The sequence below is a fragment of the Lissotriton vulgaris genome, chromosome 5, assembly GCF_964263255.1.
Source record: "Lissotriton vulgaris chromosome 5, aLisVul1.2, whole genome shotgun sequence".
Lineage (NCBI taxonomy): Eukaryota > Metazoa > Chordata > Amphibia > Caudata > Salamandridae > Lissotriton > Lissotriton vulgaris.
The window spans coordinates 235,230,762-235,250,008 of record NC_141693.1 but is presented as its reverse complement, the minus strand read 5'-3'; the positions used below and the strand labels follow the sequence as shown (position 1 = coordinate 235,250,008).

The following is a 19,247-nucleotide window of genomic DNA, read 5'->3' as shown; positions in this document are numbered from 1 at the left end:
TAATTCTGATATGTGCCAGAACTGTCATGGGAGGGCATTCCCTCATTGCATGAGAGTGTGATCCCAGAGAGAATCACTTTTCCTCTGCACCTGAGTAGTTTTATGGACTGTGGTGCAAAGGTAAACATGCCCTTAGGAGGCATATTGAAAGTGGGCCACAAAAAGGTGGGGCTCTGTCAGTGCGCCCTTTAGGACAGTAATATGCTGAATGAAAGGTGTCCAATGGACACAGCAGACATCCCACTGCCGGCAGGTGAAGTCACTCACTGCACCTATTAGGGGATCTCTCTCCTATCTTTAAAGTGCAAGGGGGTTGCCACCTTAACCCCTTCGCTGGGGGAATTATTCACCTGCTGTGCTGGGGGGGAGGGGGCGCGCACAGCGCCCGCATGCTCATGACGAGCTCAGCTCGTCATTAGGCACGGCGCTCCTGTGTTCATGACGAGCTCAGCTCGTCACAGGTGCATTGGCTGCAGTGGAACGCTCAGCACAGCAGGGGAATTCTTCCCGCACCTGAGCGTTCCACGGGCCATGATGAGCTGAGCTCATCATGAGCACCGGAGCGCCGTGGCTCATGACGAGCTCAGCTCGTCATGAGCATGGGAGGGGTTAACAGAGATACACAGGGTAGTTGCGTTGCCTCTAAGGCAGCACGAGTTTGCAGCTGCCCTAAAGACAACACATTCAACATAATAGGATATACTTTCGTGTGACTACCACGCGCATTGGTAACAACGCGGACGATGTAACGTCCAAGTTGTTACCTACCACGATGAAATATGTGGCGTTGTAACTTCACATATTCGTTTAAAGGTGCGTCAGTGTGGCAAGTGCACCCTATTTGTTGTCCAGTTAATAATCAATTAACTGCACTGGAATGAGCATGTCCTTGAATACAGGAAAAACAAGTACCTTCAGCAAGCGTAATATAAGGTTTCCACAAATGTAATGCATTAAGAGATTACCTTAAAACTTTTTTTACTCAGTTTTTAATCCAGGTGCAAAATTATTGGTGAGATGTATGGGAAAATATAACCCATCCTTTTTATAGCAGCCAACTCTCGATGGAGGCTGACAATTTGATTTATTTCTATTTGGGTGTTGAGCAGTTGCAGGAGTTCCTCCTACATTACATATGGTGGAAAGGACGATGGGTAACTGCACCCCCTTGGCCAGTGTGGCTAGGCAGCATCCTCTCCCAGGTAACTCTGGCTATGGCTGCTCCCGGAAGACAGACTTGATATAGAATCTGCTCTCAGAAGGGAATCTACCCCTTCACCTTGTTGCAGCTATCCATGTTGGCCAATTGGTGACAGCCCTGCCTGATTTGGAGCCGGAGGATGGAGAGGCCGGATTGGCTAGAGATGAGACAGGCTCTCAACATTGAAACTAGTGGCAGGCCTGTTATGTCCCAAATCAATAATGATCAAAGGTCAATTTCTTAGAGGAAGGAGGTCACCACCTCCCACTGTCCAGGTGAAAATAAAGGTATGTGAGGTACTTATTTCCGACATTATGAATAAGACAGGTATATAGGAGCCTTCAATTGCGACATGGTTCAATGAACTTTGGAATATGAGCTCATCCTTGTTAGGCCTGCTTACCCTAGACAGGGAATTCGGTTCCTCAGTTCACAAGTCTGTACAAAAAACAGTTCCAAAAACATAATCCCGTCTAATTGCACAATTATTCAAAAGCATGCAGGAAGATACTTCCTCAAACTCTCGCTAGAGCTTTTGGTCACTGGTCACAAAATATAAAAGTGTCCTTTGTGTAACTTGTGTCAACGCTGTCGAAGAGCTTTGAGAGAACAGTGTGGTCCCCTTTCGTACATGAAAAAATTGTTTTTACATTTTATTTGCATTTTTGATCAATCCTAGATACTTAAAAACAAAGAAAATGCAGCATAAAATATGCAACATGGACAACAAAAAGATCATGCTACGGAGGAAAGAACCCACTCATAAATTACAGATGCAAGTGTATAGTAGAGATATAAGAATATTTATGAAATACCCACACCAGAAACACAATTGGGGGGGTGTATAGGGAGCATCACATGACAATATAGGCAAGCGAAAAAACTTGGGGCTCCCAACCTTTGCCTTTCCCTCAATTCAGCAAACAATTATTTTCCACTCTAGTCATATGACTCCTCTTGATGGACTGAATAGGAATGATAATCCTGTCATATTGAGATACATGTTTCTTATTTATGAAAAATGTGGGCATAATATTTTGTACATTTTCGCAATTAATCAAAAACAGTACACCTTGGAAAACTGTAGTTCCCTGTGCTTGACTGAACACGGCCCGACCAAGGCATAACCGCCAGCTTGAATCTAAACGCAGCCATGATGTGTGAGTGTTTTGATTTACCCTCACGTCATACTTAACAAAATATGCACTATGAAAAGCTCTGTACTGACATGCTGTTTCGAGCTCCAGAGAAATCCATTTTGCTACATACTTCCTGCCTGTACCATGGTTGCCCTATTCATAATGTGAAATTGTCATTATCCAGTATTGGGGTATCTTTCATAGATTCACATGCCTGAATCATTCCCCGTCGTCGAGGCGGGAGTCCCACGGTAAATTATATATATATAGCAGTGCCTAAAAACCATTAGTAGTAGGCTAGAAAAGGATATAGGCCCAACTAGGCCCAAAACTTAGCAGCCTATCTACCTCATTATGTAAAAAGAACTGAAAATGTAGCCTCAGCCAATCAGCTAACCTCACCCTCTAGAACCTTTCCAGCCCAGGCAGTTCTCCTCAGATTTTCACCGCACTTCGTGTGTAAGGGAGTCTCCCTAGTGCCTACTCAGTTTTCTTCAGAAATTTCTTCAATTCTTTCAAGATGTCGGAAAAGAAGGCTTTATTCAAGGCTTGTGCTTCATGCTTCAAGAAGAGAGTTCACGTGGACGACCAGCACTCGGACTGTATTTATTGTTTGCATCCTTCACATGTTGTGAAGGATTGCAGGATATGTCGAACCTTCCCTCCTAAGACCAAAAGGGATAGAGAGGCGAGAGTTCTTTTGTGGCTGAAGTCGTCTGTCATAGATGACGAGGACAGAGCCTCTACTTCAAGTAAGAGAGCCAGTTCCAAAGAGAGGTGTTCCCCTGAGAGATTGAAAAAACCTAAGTTCTCTCATAAACCCTCTGAATCCACAAGGAGTGCTGCGTCAACAGAGTCTTCTACTGTGAGTACAGTCCGCACTAAAGCTGTCTCTTTAGTGTCTTCTCTCACTGTTACCACCTATTCTACGTCTTCTACTTCTTCAAGTACTGTTACCACCTCAGCAATTACTTCTCCTGTGATGTCCGTCATGGCTTCTTCTTCTGAGACAAGATCGTCGAAGAAAAGCGCGTCGTCGACGATTCTACCGTCGACGACCAAATCACCATCTTCGAAGCGTTCGTCATCGCTTCCGTCGACGCTCTCGTCGACGGCTCCCCCGTCGACGAAGACTTCCACTATCCCGTCGACGAAGACCCCGTCGACGAAGACCCCGTCGACGAAGACCCCGTCGACGAAGACCCCGTCGACGAAGACCCTGTCGACGGAGGGCCCGTCGACGAAGGGCCCGTCGACGGAGGGCCCGTCGACGAAGACCCCGTCGACGACAGGCCCGTCGACGACAAACACGCCGACGAAGGTTTCAGCTCCGTCGACGACTAGCTCGACGACGAGGAGTCCGTCGACGGATCCGTCTACTAGGACGCCTTCAAAGAAGTCTTCGTCCACGATTACAATACCTATGACGATACCGTCGACGACAATACCGGCAACTCACACATCTGTCTCACTTTTGCCATCGACAGCAGCGCTGGCATCTTTGAATGTGCCGTCTACGCATTTATTGCCCACATCTCCGGTTAGGGTACAGTATACCCATTTTCAGATGAAATCATTTCAGAGACAGAGTTACTCTCATTTGTCTCCCCTCTTGCCTTCGCATATCTTGGAAAACTACGTGGAGGCAGATTCGGATAATGAAGAGGATGATGATGATGATCCTTTTGGAGTGGCCCATCACCCTTCCCAGTTGCACATAAAATATCAGGAGGATGATGATGAGGTTCATTACTATCAGGAAAATTTAGCTACTCCTTATCATCAGGAGCAACAACACACAGAAGACACGACTCATCTTCCGTCTGTTCTAGTACAGGATTTGCAGGCCATGCTGGCCGATTATCGTCAGAGGTTTCCATCAACTCTGCCTACTCCAAATCCTGTGCCAGAGGACATGCCAGTAAATCCACCGCCACATCCTTCACACTCTCCAAGGCAGGTTGTTGACCCCGGGACTGGAGGTCAGGATGTTGACGTCTCCTCTCCAGATGAGGATGAAAGAGAGGATGGGGAACTTCCGGATTCCACGCCTACGGAACCATGGAATGATTATGTCATTCCTATGCCCTCTCCTAATCTGCCACAACCTTCAGATTCTCCGCCAGAAGACATAGGAGGTTTTCATAATATCATGCACCGGGCGGCTGCTCGATTTGCAATCACAGTTTCGGTTGAGCAAACCGAATGTTTTCTTCATGATTTCAAAGAAGGGTATAGAAGGGTGTCCAGATCTATCCCTATCATTGACTATATCTGGAAAGAAGGGATTGATATTATGAAGACGCCAGCTTCCATCCCGGCGGTTCTTCCAAGAGTCGACAAGAAGTACCGAGCACCACCGGATACTCCTTCATGTTTGATTGGTCATCCGCGTCCTGACTCAGTGATTTCACAAGCGGCTCAACAACGATCCAAGAATCCGGTTGCACCAATTTCAACGCCTCCAGACAAAGAGGGCAGGAGATTGGATGCAATTGGGAAGAAGTTCTCAGCTAATGCCGCTGCTACTGTCAAGATTGCTAATTCTTTGGCAATTTTAGCACGGTATGACAGACAAATGTGGTCAGATCTGTCGGAGTTCATCAACTTGGTTCCCGATGACCGTGTTGAAGAGGTCAGGAAGGTTGTCTTGGAAGGCGAGCGGGCAGCTTCTGAGATTATCGATTGCGCCCTCGATGTATCTAATACAGCCTTTAGACAATTGGCCGGAGCGGCAGTTCTCAGACGGCAAGGATGGCTCAGGGCGACTTCCCTCAGACCTGAGGTCCAGACCAAAATACTTGACATGGCCTATAATGGCGAGTTATTGTTTGGCAAGCACATAGATGAAGCATTGCTTGCGATCAAAACGGATACTGATACGGCCAAATCGCTTGGTGCACTACAGTATAAGCGAGGTTTTTTCAGAGGAGCAAGAGGCCGTGGTTTTTCATCAAGAGGACATTATCAAAATCAGCAAAACCGCCAGTATCAACCTCAAAATAAACCGTACTACCAGCAGTCCTATCGGCAGTCATCGTCAGCGGGTTTCTCTCGTCAAGGAGGGAAACGACGTTCTAACTACCAGGGACGCGATTCAAATAAACGCCAGTGAGTTTTGCCGGACACCATCCTCCCTTCCCTCCCTCCCCGTGGGCGCCAAGATCTCCGCCTTTTATCAACAGTGGCGGAAGATAACTTCAGATCAGTGGGTTCTGGACATAGTCAAACACGGACACACTCTGGAGTTCTTGCAGAAACCTCCAACATCACCGCCCAGGGGTCCCTCCCCTCCTCGTCTTCATTTGTTATACATGGAAGCCATGAAAATGCTGCACAAAAATGCGATAGAGAAAGTCCCAACATCCCAGAAAAATCAGGGGTTTTATTCTCGCTTCTTCCTTGTGGAAAAGGTTTCAGGAGAGTGGCGTCCAATTTTGGATCTACGAAACTTAAACAAATATCTGAAAAAGCAGAGTTTCCGCATGGTGACGCTCACGGATGTCCTCAATTGCCTCATGGAAGGAGATTTCATGGCTTCCCTGGATATGGAAGACGCTTACTTCCACATTCCAATTCATCCAAACCACCGCAAGTATCTGAGATTCACAGTGGCTGGTGTCCATTTTCAATTCAAGGTGCTCCCTTTCGGCCTGAAGTCTGCACCAAGAATCTTTACCAAGACTCTAGTCCCAGTTGCAGCTGCGTTGAGGTCACAGGGAATCCAAGTATTCCCGTACCTCGACGATTGGTTAATAAAGAGTCCGACAAAGACTTCAACAAGGCAATCGGTCAAGAGTGCTCTGTCAATGTTCTCAAATCTGGGTTTGACCCTCAACGCCAAAAAATCTCAACTTCAACCCAAACAAATTCTGACGTTCCTGGGAGCAGTACTAGACACTTCTCAGTGCAAGGCCTTCTTAACCCAAATTCGTCAGGACAAGATCACAAAGCTGGCAAGTCAAATAGGGTCAAAAAAGTCTCTTTCGGTCCGACAGTTTGTTTCCCTGCTAGGGATGTGTTCCTCCGCACTCCATCTAGTTCCACTGGCTCGACTCAGAATGAGGCCTCTCCAGGAGGAATTGCATCGACAGTGGCGGCAGATAGACGGATCTTTCGAGGACCGTATCAAGGTCACGCCCAAGATGAAACAAGCTCTTCTATGGTGGGCGGCAAAGAACAATTTGTCTCCGGGGCTCACTTTTCTTCAGACCCTACCGGAATTTACTCTAACGACAGATGCCTCCATGGAGGGTTGGGGAGGTCATCTCCAGGACCTTCAAGTGCAGGGACGGTGGTCCCATCAGTACAAGCACAAACACATCAACTGCCTCGAGTTGAGGGCAATTTTCCTGTCCTTGCGAGCCTTCCTGCCAAGAATTGCAGGCTCTGCAGTACTGGTGCGCACGGACAACACCACCAGCATGTTTTACGTAAACAAGCAAGGGGGCACAAAATCTCTGGCTCTGTCTCTTCAAGCGCAGGAAATGTGGGAATGGTTACTCCACCACAAAATTTCCCTCAGAGCGGAACATGTTCAGGGAATTCAGAATTCTCTGGCCGACGATCTCAGCAGATCGTTCACAGGATGTCACGAGTGGGAACTCGAACAACGCCAAGTGGAAACAATTTTCCAGCTCTGGGGCACACCAACGCTGGACCTGTTTGCCACGCAACAGAACAGCAAATGCATATACTTTGCCAGCAGGTTCCACCAGCAAGGATCGAGAGGAAATGCCCTGTTGATGAGGTGGACCGGAATCTTTGCATATGCCTTCCCACCGATTCCTCTCATCCCAAAGGTTCTACAGAAAATGAAGAGAGAGCGTTGCTCTCTAATCCTAATTGCTCCTCGCTGGCCGAGACAGTATTGGTTCCAGGAGCTTCTGATACTCTCCCATCTACCTCCACTGCGCCTCAAACCGACGCTTTCAATGCTAACAAGAGAGGAAGGACAAATACTTCATCCAGATCCTCAGTCGCTACACTTGCACGCCTGGCTCCTGATTTCTTAGAGTTTAAGGACCTGGAGATTTCTCCAGACTGTAGAGCTGTTCTATCTCAGGCTCGTGCACAGTCTACCATCAGAACCTATCGCTTCAAATGGAAGAGATTCTGTTTATGGTGCGGAGAGCATGACGTCCATCCACTACAGGCTCCTCCAGAGAGGATTCTGCCTTATCTGCTGTCTCTAGCCAGATCAGGTCTCGCTTTTTCTTCTATCAAAGTTCACCTTGCTGCCATATCCAGATTCAGGAAGAGTTACAACAAACCATCTTTGTGCTCTTCTTCTTTAATTAAACAGTTCCTTAAAGGATTATTTCGAGTTTTCCCTCCAGTGCGGCCTCCTCCTCCTGAGTGGGATCTCAATATTGTGTTATCTCAATTGCTGAAAAGGCCTTTCGAACCAATTCATAAATCGGAACTTAAATTCTTGACTTGGAAAGTGGCTATTCTGTTAGCCCTCACTTCAACCCGGAGTGTAAGTGAGATACAAGCATTCACTATATCAGAACCTTTCCTACATTTTTCAAAAAATTGTGTGACACTTAGAACTCATCCTAAGTTTATTCCCAAAGTTCCGACCCAGTTTCACATCAACCAACCGGTGAAACTCAAAACTTTCTTTCCAGACCCCAAGACTCCAGCTGAAAGGATGCTGCATTCCTTGGATGTCCAAAGATGCCTCAAATTCTATTTACAAAAGACAAAAGATTTACGCAAATCTACCCAACTGTTTGTAGCTTATGGACAAGCTACACGTGGTCAGGCAGTGACGAAGGCAACTATAGCCAGATGGCTTTCCTCTGTCATCGTCTTCTGTCATGAGAAAGCGAACAAGCCCCTGACAAGAACGGTTAAGGCGCATTCCACCAGGATGATGTCAGCGTCTACAGCCCTATTTGCAGGGGTGACCCTGGAAAACATCTGCTGTGCTGCTACATGGAAAAGTGTGCATACTTTTACGAAGCACTATTGCCTGCAGCCGGTGCTACATGGAGATACGTCAGTGGGAGAAGCAGTGTTGCAGCATCTTCTTCACTGAGGTCAGCCTGTTATGGTTATTCTTTTTTCTATTGCTACATGTTTGCTAATATACTGTTTTAATGCTCTATATATAGATACATATTATATGAAGGTATTGTCATGATTTTGCATATGTGTTGAGATATGTTATTGCTCTAGTACCTTCCAGGTTGTGTGGGGATATATGGTTTGGATTGTCTCCCACCTTCCTCTACCGACAGTTATGGTTATTACTGCTTGCTACTCTGATTCAGGCATGTGAATCTATGAAAGATACCCCAATACTGGATAAGAAAACAAGTTACTTACCTGTAACTACAGTTATCCAGTATTGGTATCTTTCATAGATTCACATGCACCCACCCTCCTCCCCGGCAAGGCAGTTTCTTATATAGGATACTACTTCTCACTTGTGCTGGGAAAATCTGAGGAGAACTGCCTGGGCTGGGAAGGTTCTAGAGGGTGAGGTTAGCTGATTGGCTGAGGCTACATTTTCAGTTCTTTTTACATAATGAGGTAGATAGGCTGCTAAGTTTTGGGCCTAGTTGGGCCTATATCCTTTTCTAGCCTACTACTAATGGTTTTTAGGCACTGCTATATATATATAATTTACCGTGGGACTCCCGCCTCGACGACGGGGAATGATTCAGGCATGTGAATCTATGAAAGATACCAATACTGGATAACTGTAGTTACAGGTAAGTAACTTGTTTTCTTGTTTTGTATGTCACTAGATTTGTACTGACACATCAGATGAAATTAAGTCAAAAGGGTCTGATTAATATTCAGCAGGGGATGGTTTTAGATGATGCTTCATTACATTTTGTACCCTGAGTTGTCTGAACGATGATGTGATCACTTTATGCTGCCAATGTGATTTTCGCTGTGAATTTCGTTATATAAGACCACACATTTGGAGGTGAGCCACTGTTTATCTGATAAGATAGCATCAACAACATATTTCTGAGTTGATTTTTCGGATGTCTAAGACCCGTGTAGTTCTCTTCCTGTTCAATGCAGAGCAGCAGCTCTATCGTGCACATCCATGCATCATAACTAGCTGCTTGCTTCGTCATTGTCAAAGTGTATCCTATATTTAGCTAATAACAGATCAAGCCCATTCAAGCATATATTCTGAGTGTAGAGGCTTTAGTTTTAGCATTCACTGTACTTTTTAATGTAAATATAAAATTATATATTCGTCATCAAAGGCATTGTCAAATGGTTGTCTCGCTCAAAGAAGAACGGGACAGTATAATTTTTAAATCATGCAGAAAAATGTTTCTACTTTTATCCTCACTAACTTAGCTATATCACTGCTGCTCCTAAAGTATTATATGTTCACTTTGTATTCCAGCTGCGCAACCCTTCTGACAAGTTTATCTATGCCACGGTGAAGCAGAGTTCCGTGGATATTTATTTTCGAAGGCAGGTCGAGCTGAGCACCATGTACCGGCATATGGAGAAACACAACTATGAGAGCGCTGCCGAAGCCATCCAGGCTGTCCGGGACAAGTAAGGGCTTCTTCATAGGTCAAAGTGCTGCAGGCTTCCTAGGCAAAATGGTCAACATGAAAATAGTTTTCTGACAACTCAATATAAGGTTATGGTGTATATATTCACTGAAAAAAACAAAGGTGAATGTGATATGTTGTAGTTAGGTGTGATAATATGATATGATTTTTTTTAAACCTTAGAAATTCACTGAAAAAAAATATTAAAGTGACGTAATAGGTGAAATTTTCAATGCCAACGTAATGTTTTGAACTACAAAAAACCCACAGAAATTCACTGGTTATAGTTTCAAAGCTAACTATAACTTGCGCCATCGCCAATGAACTGCTGATTACCTCACATATTTCCTCACTCATGATATGTTCTATGAGATAATTTATGACATTACTGATGACATCATCCAAGCTACTTTTGTGCATATTACCCTATAAAGTAGTATTGCATTAGAAGTATAAAAGTATGTTGAAAATAGCTCACAATAATATGAAGCATCATTAATGCCATTTCACATACAACCCCTATATATATATATATATATATATATTACCTACTGGCGGTCGCCAGTAGGTAGATATAGTTAGGACCTATTATGCTTAGGAAATCCGCAACATTCTATTTGGGATAACTTTGGCGCAGATTGACGAATCTTCACGAAATTTCCCAAACTTTTGGCCAGCTCTGGTTCGCTCCTATCCTGAAAGTTTCACGGTGATCTGTCAAGTGGGGGACGAGAAAAAAGGGGGTCCCAAAACACGTTTTCCCATGCAATTTCCCATAGTACCTTTAGCCACAGCTACAGCCCAAACTGCTGAACAGAATTACACAAAATTTGGCAAAGAGGTAGTTCTTAGTTCAGACGTGTGCCTTTTGCTTTAATGGTGTAAATGCGTTCAGTAGTTCCTGAGTAAATGACAGTTAAAGTCATTTATATATCTATGGCCTCGGAGAGTCCACGGAGGGATCCGCGTACCCAAAGCGAAGCCTACGTGCACCCTGCCGTGCACAAGCTGTATTTTAATTGGCTGTCAACACTCCAAACCAGAAAATGTTGGCAGCCATCTTGTGCTTCGGTAGAACCGAGGCACAAGAAAACCAAAAAAAACTTTGCAAAACGCAAAAAGAGGGCAGGGTAGAAACACCCTGACCCCCTAGGCCTGCTCAGGACGTCCCACAAGGACCTTCAAGGCCTGAAAAGTTTTTTTTTTTTAAACAGGAGGATGCGCGCAGGATCCGCCTATCCTGGCGATAAAAAAAAAAGAAACGCGGTCTCCCACGCTAAATATGGTAATTTGCCCCCGGGGGCATTATAAAAAAAATAGTGTGGGAGGTCCCAATCCCCCCACACTGCCCCGGGGACCGGTACCCCCCCCGGGGCTCTAACTTAATATTTGCGGGGGGCTCACAGGCTTCCCCCACAGCCCTGGGGACCGCCACCCCCGGGGCTTGTTTAAAATGGGTGGAGGGGCTCTGAGGCTCCCCAGCCCCAGGGTCCACAACCCCCCAGGGCTTTAAAACATTAACTGGGGGGGCTCTGAGGCCACCCCAGCCCCGGGGACTTCCACCCCCGGAGCTCTAATTTAATATATGCGGGGGGCTCACGGGCCCCCCCCCGCCGCCCCGGGGACCGCCACCCCCTGGCTTGTTTAAAATGGGTGGGGGGGCTCTCAGGCCCCCCAGCCTCGGGGACCGCCACCCCCCGGGGCTTCAAAACTTTAAGTGAGGGGGGTGTTCTGAGGCCTCCCCAGTCCAAGGGACCACCACCCCCGGGGCTTCTTCAAAGTGTGGGAGGGGGGCTGCACGGCCCCCCTCCTGGAGCCAAAGATGGACCTGGGGACCACCACCCCCCAGGGCCGGCTCCTGCAGTGTCCCCGGGTGCTCACCCACGGGACACTGTAGTTTGCAATGACCGGACGGGAGCCTCGTGGCTCCCACCCTGTCATTGCAAACTGCTTTCCTATTTGGAAGAGAGAGCAGGAAACCTGCTTTCTCTTCCAATTAGGAAAGCAGATTGTTTTTCCACAGGGGGAGCAACATGTTAGCTGCTCCCCATGTTGAAAAGCAATGCCAGCTCCCGCAGGATGCCGGGAGTCAACTGGGACTGTGGGGGAAGAGGGCCATCCCTGGGGGATGGGGTCCCCGGGGCAGAGTGGCCCGGGAGGGGGGCCACGCGGCCCCCCTCCCAAAAAAAAAGAAAAATATATTTTTTAAAAGAAACGGCCCCGGGGGATGGTGTCCCCGGGGCCAAAACTAGCCACAGGAGGGGGGCAAGACCCGATCCGCTTGTCGGAGACCCTTGTGGGGCAGTGTGGTGGCGCTGGATCGGAGGGGGCGCTTGACTCCTGCCCCCTCCCCAGATTTTGTTGCCCGGGCATAGCCAAGGATTGCCCCTGACATAGGCGGGCGACTCCCGGGGCCCGGCGGGACTTGGTGACTCTCCTTTCTGGACCCTGCCCCACAGTTCGTTTGCCCTGGGGACGCATCCCGTGGTGCCCTTACAGTAAGGCCTGGTCCCTGAATACGGTGAAGAGGGACGGGGCCGACTGGATTAAGATGGCGGCTGGTGCCCTTCTCCACGGCTCACGTCCGGGTTGGGTGGCTGTTGCAAGGATGGGGCTGGGATGCTCGCAACACACGACGGAGTTCACACCCCGGGACGTGTTGGCTGCCCTAACAGTTTTGCATGAGACCATTGATTGCCATGTCCGAGACCTGGGTGCAAGGATGGACGCCATTGCTGTTTCGCCATCTATGGCGGCCACGGTCCTATTCCAGGGGCCGGCCGATGAACCTGCTGCTGTATCCATGGAGGAGGTTATGGATCCTCTGGGGCACCTTGGGCCACTTGAAGACCGGGCTCCCATGCCCGCGCGGACTGTCTTGAATGTTCGTATGGATGTATCCTTTGGACACGTGTCCGGCTGGCGGCTGGGGCGCTGTTTTCCTCCTTGGACTGACCGGGTTGTGTTGCGGTGGTGGCCAGACTGTTTAACTCTCCTTTCCTGGATGATATTATTGGTTGCCAGCTTTGGAAGGTTCATGAGACCGGCGTTGTTGTTGCCTGATCTTTGCTATCTATATTTGGATAGATTTGGATTACTATGCTCTTTTATGGCTTCGCCCCGTCCGGGCTCAACCATGCTGTTTGGACTCTCAGGACTGTGCTTTACATTGATCAATGAGAGGCCTTTGGGCGGAACTACTGCCAGACGGGGTCAGGGATGTGGTGGCTTACAATCTATTTGCTTTATTACTGACAATCGGTGCAGTGGGAATCTTTGATCGATGTTTCATTGTTCTTGTGCTTAGGATTTGTTACTCATCCCTACGGTATTGTTTCCTCTCTGGGATTTTTGAAGTGAAGGGATGAAGGGCGGGGCCGGGCGGCGCGATGAGGGCCCTCCTCCACTTATTTTCTTTTCTTTTCTTTTCTTCCCTTTCTCTATCTTCTATATTTCGGGTTCTACTAGGGCGACAGGCATGCGGCTGGGGGGTAGGCCATGGCCTTCTGCGGGTGTGCAGGGTGGGGGGTAGCGGGATGGGTGTTAGACTAGTATTTGTTTCTATGGCCCTTTAGTCTTTCTTCTCTTTTAGTGTCGCCGTCGCCCATGTTCCTCGCGGTGTGTTTGGGGTTGAGGGGCGGGGTATAGACTTGTTACACAATGGGAATGTGCGCCAGTTCTCCTGCTATGTATATTTTATCCCCGGATGCCCCCCCCCCGCATTGCTATTCCGGATATCCTGATTCGTACACTATTGCGGGATTGGGTGCGACTGTGCGGCACTTTTTTTAGTTCTTTATTGAAAATGAACCTTTTAAATCCTGATTCAAGCTAGTGGGTCCGCTTACAAACTATGTACTGTTATTTTATTATCCTGGGCTCTGAACTGTTATAACTGTGCATATTGCTTGCAAAGTTTTGGCTTGGTTTAGCGGCCGGCCGTGATGGTTGTAGGCCCATATCTGTAATCACATGTGCTCCAAATAAAGGTTCACCAAAAAAAAAAAAAAAAAAAAACCTTAGAAATTTACTGAAAAAACATAGGTTTTAGGGGTGTTATAGTTAGCTGGACATTTCACTCATACAAAACCATTGAAATTCCTCCGATATAGTTAGTTGTACTCACTATATCTTGCGCACCTGCAATCCACTGCTGATGATGTCACATATTACATCATTCATGACATGATTCAGAAAAGGGGGTGGTGATGAACAGAGTGTCTGAATTAAGCAGACCACTCTTACCCAGTCCAAAGATCAGGGCTTGATCCATCACCGTTTTTTTGCTCACTGCACCATCCCAGCTCAGAACTTGGCTATATGAAAATTAGTCTGACCCTGGCCCAGTGCATCATGGGAACAGGGCAGACCAAACTACCAAGCCAATTCTTATACTGGGAAGGCAACAAGCTACTGGGGACCGGTTTCTGGCATTTCAGCCGTCTTCGGCCCGGCTTGCTTGAATCCTGATGGTGCAATGAGCTAGGGACTCATATCTGAGTATACCCTTCCACGCTTATGGTGGACAAAAATGATTCAGAAAAGGGGGTGGTGATGAACAGAGTGTCTGAATTAAGCAGACCACTCTTACCCAGTCCAAAGATCAGGGCTTGATCCATCACCGTTTTTTTGCTCACTGCACCATCCCAGCTCAGAACTTGGCTATATGCAAATTAGTCTGACCCTGGCCCAGTGCATCATGGGAACAGGGCAGACCAAACTACCAAGCCAATTCTTATACCGGGAAGGAAACAAGCTACCGGGGACCGGCTTCTGGCATTTCAGCCGTCTTCGGCCCGGCTTGCTTGAATCCTGATGGTGCAATGAGCTAGGGACTCACATCTGAGTATACCCTTCCACGCTTATGGTGGACAAAAATGATTCAGAAAAGGGTGTGGTGATGAACAGAGTGTCTGAATTAAGCAGACCACTCTTACCCAGTCCAAAGATCAGGGCTTGATCCATCACCGTTTTTTTGCTCACTGCACCATCCCAGCTCAGAACTTGGCTATATGCAAATTAGTCTGACCCTGGCCCAGTGCATCATGGGAACAGGGCAGACCAAACTACCAAGCCAATTCTTATACTGGGAAGGAAACAAGCTACCGGGGACCGGTTTCTGGCATTTCAGCCGTCTTCGGCCCGGCTTGCTTGAATCCTGATGGTGCAATGAGCTAGGGACTCACATCTGAGTATACCCTTCCACGCTTATGGTGGACAAAAATGATTCAGAAAAGGGGGTGGTGATGAACAGAGTGTCTGAATTAAGCAGACCACTCTTACCCAGTCCAAAGATCAGGGCTTGATCCATCACCGTTTTTTTGCTCACTGCACCATCCGAGCTCAGAACTTGGCTATATGCAAATTAGTCTGACCCTGGCCCAGTGCATCATGGGAACAGGGCAGACCAAACTACCAAGCCAATTCTTATACTGGGAAGGAAACAAGCTACCGGGGACCGGTTTCTGGCATTTCAGCCGTCTTCGGCCCGACTTGCTTGAATCCTGATGGTGCAATGAGCTAGGGACTCACATCTGAGTATACCCTTCCACGCTTATGGTGGACAAAAATGATTCAGAAAAGGGGGTGGTGATGAACAGAGTGTCTGAATTAAGCAGATCACTCTTACCCAGTCCAAAGATCAGGGCTTGATCCATCACCGTTTTTTTGCTCACTGCACCATCCCAGCTCAGAACTTGGCTATATGCAAATTAGTCTGACCCTGGCCCAGTGCATCATGGGAACAGGGCAGACCAAACTACCAAGCCAATTCTTATACTGGGAAGGAAACAAGCTACCGGGGACCGGTTTCTGGCATTTCAGCCGTCTTCGGCCCGGCTTGCTTGAATCCTGATGGTGCAATTAGCTAGGGACTCACATCTGAGTATACCCTTCCACGCTTATGGTGGACAAAAATGATTCAGAAAAGGGGGTGATGATGAACAGAGTGTCTGAATTAAGCAGACCACTCTTACCCAGTCCAAAGATCAGGGCTTGATCCATCACCGTTTTTTTGCTCACTGCACCATCCCAGCTCAGAACTTGGCTATATGCAAATTAGTCTGACACTGGCCCAGTGCATCATGGGAACAGGGCAGACCAAACTACCAAGCCAATTCTTATACTGGGAAGGAAACAAGCTACCGGGGACCGGTTTCTGGCATTTCAGCCGTCTTCGGCCCGGCTTGCTTGAATCCTGATGGTGCAATGAGCTAGGGACTCACATCTGAGTATACCCTTCCACGCTTATGGTGGACAAAAATGATTCAGGACATGGTCAGGGCATGGTCAGTGACATCACTTTATTTAAGTAGTAATTATAAAGGGATTGGCTGAGAGGAAGATCTGTTGGCAAGTATGATTGATTACGTTCTTGCACAAGATCTTGACAAGCTGACCAGAGCTTCTGATTGTTGACAGAGCAGGCTTTATTCCTGTTGTGGGATCAATGTTGTAGAAGAATGTGTGTCAGGAAACCCATGTTTATTAGTTTGGGAATAGCGGGTTCTTTACCATTCTTCTAAGTTCCAGATGGTTGTTAGTGGCTCATATTTTTACCAAGAGTGAATTCCATAACTGGGAAGCCTGTACAGAGAAAGTAGTGCCAATGACCGTTCTCTTTTTGTAAGTGGGATTGATTAAGCGTGGTTCTTGTATGGAATGTAAATCCCTAGATTGGGAGTATTTGTTAATTTTAATCTGGAAGCATTCAGAAGCTCTATTGTGTCTGGCATTACACATGAACCATAATAGTTAAACTGAACATCATCATTCGACCAGCAAACAGTAGAGAGCCTACAAGGGAGAGGGAAGATCTGTGTGGTGGTCTGTGGGTATAAAATTAACCATGCAACTGAGTTCTGAATTCTCTGAAGTTATCTCATGGCTGGGAGAGGACTCCTTTGATTCAGACCATTTGTATTATCAACTTTTGAGAGGATGAATTATGTTGTTATTTGAGCCATTTGCTGAAATGCAATACTGGGTCCAATGTGACAGAGTGTCTACATAGTGTAGGAGGCCAGTTTGATAAGTGTGTCCACTTGGTTTCTCAGTCACAGTGCAAAGTCTGTGACAATGCCACTTTATACTTTTGGAAACGTTTCTAGATCATTTAGGCCGAGCGTTAATGGATCATATGTTTCCACTCCCCAAATTTAGTTTCTAATATATTTAATCTAAGACTTTTTCATGTCACCCATACAGTTTGTGTTTAATGTTTTGTATGCCTTTGGGGTTTTCCAGTTTGAGTATTATATGTGTGTCATTCTCGTAATTGTAGCAGATGGGGTTGGAAATGTTTGCCAAGGAAAGGCATAGAAATTGGTAAATAGGTATTAGGGTCTTCTGGGTCTGGTTGTTCTTCTTGATTAGTGGTTGAATGTATGTTTCCTTAAAGACTGTGTAGAGATTCCAGCGGGCAGATAATTCGTAATTCGACTCAGTATTGGTATACCCACTGATGTTTATGGTAGACGTTTCTTGAATATTTTTGTTGGGTATGGACCAAAACTCCAACCTGCTGGGTCGGGGGCTTTCACAATGTCCACACATTCTGTTGTTGTAATTTCTTTGAAAGATTGTAGAGATGCATGCTTTTTTTGTCTAGCATGCTTGGCTTAGGCGGCATCTCAGTTTGACAGCTGTTTCTCTTGTTTGCAAGATAGGAGTCTTCAGTGTTTGGTTTGGTGGTATAGTGAGTTGCTAGTTCACCGCAGCAGTCTTGAGAATGATAGATAGTTATTGAGTGATTTCAGGATTTTGGAATTTTACACAGGTTCTTGTTTGGGCATTTGGTGTTGTAAATGCTGCTTGACTTGTGGATTTTCCTAGCCTTTTGATGTATGATTATATATTCTGAGACTAAAGGTTGCTGCCAAATGCGAAGAGGTAGTTGAGAGTCTTTAAAGCATCTTTAGTAAGAAGGATATGGGGTGATGCTCAGTCCAAGTGAGTGGATCATTTCCCTGGAGTGTTATAATGCATGAGGAGCAGAATATTGGGTCTAATGTATGACATGCATTATGGGTATGCACAAAGGCAATATGGATTGGGTTGTGTGTGGCCAAACCTGATAAGATGTCATTTGGTTGAGGCATTTGACGTTTGTCGAAACACATATTTAAGTCACCAAGAAAGTGTAGGTTAGAGCTGGACTAGGATAGGTCTGATATTGCATTTAAAAGGTGCCAGTAAAAGTTCCATAATTGGATGGAGGTCATTATAGCAGGAGGAAGTAAAAGGTGATATAGGATTGGGATCGCACCGAATAATAAAAGCTTTTCAGCCTTGTATCATATTATTGTCCATGTTGTAGCTGATAAGGGTTCCTGGAAAATAGTGCTGATTCTCCTCTTTTATTTCCCTGTTGATTCACAGTAAAGAATCAATATTATGGTGGTATTGCTTCATCAAGGACTGAACCCATGTCGTCTCCCAGTCATGTTGTGACAAATAGTGAGTCTGGTTTTAAGTCAGTCAGTAGTTTAAATATATTCGATTTGTTTTTCTAATTGATCAGTATACAATTTAGCTATTGTGAGGTGTATTTATAGGCAGAGTGGGTTTGAGCCAGGTTACATTGTGCATATTCCTTTGCAGTCATGGCCAATGCGTTCCTTTAGTTTGGTGGATCTCCTTCTTGTGAATTATAGTGTAATAAACTGAGCGGATGGGTGAGACACTTATGGACGAGTTCCTTCTTGCATCACAGATGTCTGGGCTGTCACTGTTCTGCTCAAAGAGACTTCCAAAGGATTTAGTGGTATCATTTTTAGTAAAGAAGAGTATATGACTTTGTGAAGAAGGTGATGGTGGTCAGATGTTTGGTGATGTATTGTGGTAGTATTGGGACTTGTGTGAATGGTGAATGGTGTGTGGGTCCCAAATTGAGCAACAATGTAAGGGTTTAACTTTAAGGATTTCTCAAATTGACAATTGAGTACAGGGGAGAATATATTACTTTAAGAAGAGATGCTGTGTGATATTTGATGGGTCAATGACAGAAATTGAAATTTTGACTCCAAGATTCTAGATTGTTAGAATTGTAATCGTGCTATTTAATGATGGTTGTATTGGAAACTGAATTAATTAAAGCTGTTGTTGAAGGAGGAGATATAGGCAGAATATGTGGATTTGGAGTTGGAGGCATTGACTATCAATGCTTTGAGATGATTTTAGTGTATAACGTTTTTATTTTGCCTGTAGTATTTGTTTCAGAAATCCTTGGTGATTGAGAGGGATGTGAGAACTGCAGATGAAGTGAGGGACACTGCCCATCTATGCAGGCTGGATGAGGATTAAGCTTTGTTGTGGGAGATGAGTATAGACTTAAGAGGATTGATTTGCCACATGAGAGGAGTCGTG

The 19,247-nt window shown here is 46.1% G+C and overlaps 1 protein-coding gene across 4 annotated transcripts in view; it reads left to right on the top strand.

Moving 5' to 3' along the window:
- Window positions 1-19,247, top strand: part of GRIN1 (glutamate ionotropic receptor NMDA type subunit 1) — an 851,805-nt gene that overhangs the window by 653,617 nt on the left and 178,941 nt on the right. For all 4 annotated transcript variants that reach the window (XM_086921247.1, XM_086921250.1, XM_086921251.1 and 1 more), the window contains one exon: window positions 9,725-9,882. In XM_086921247.1, coding sequence (XP_086777373.1) covers window positions 9,725-9,882 — 158 coding nt within the window. The remainder of the gene's footprint in view (window positions 1-9,724; window positions 9,883-19,247) is intronic.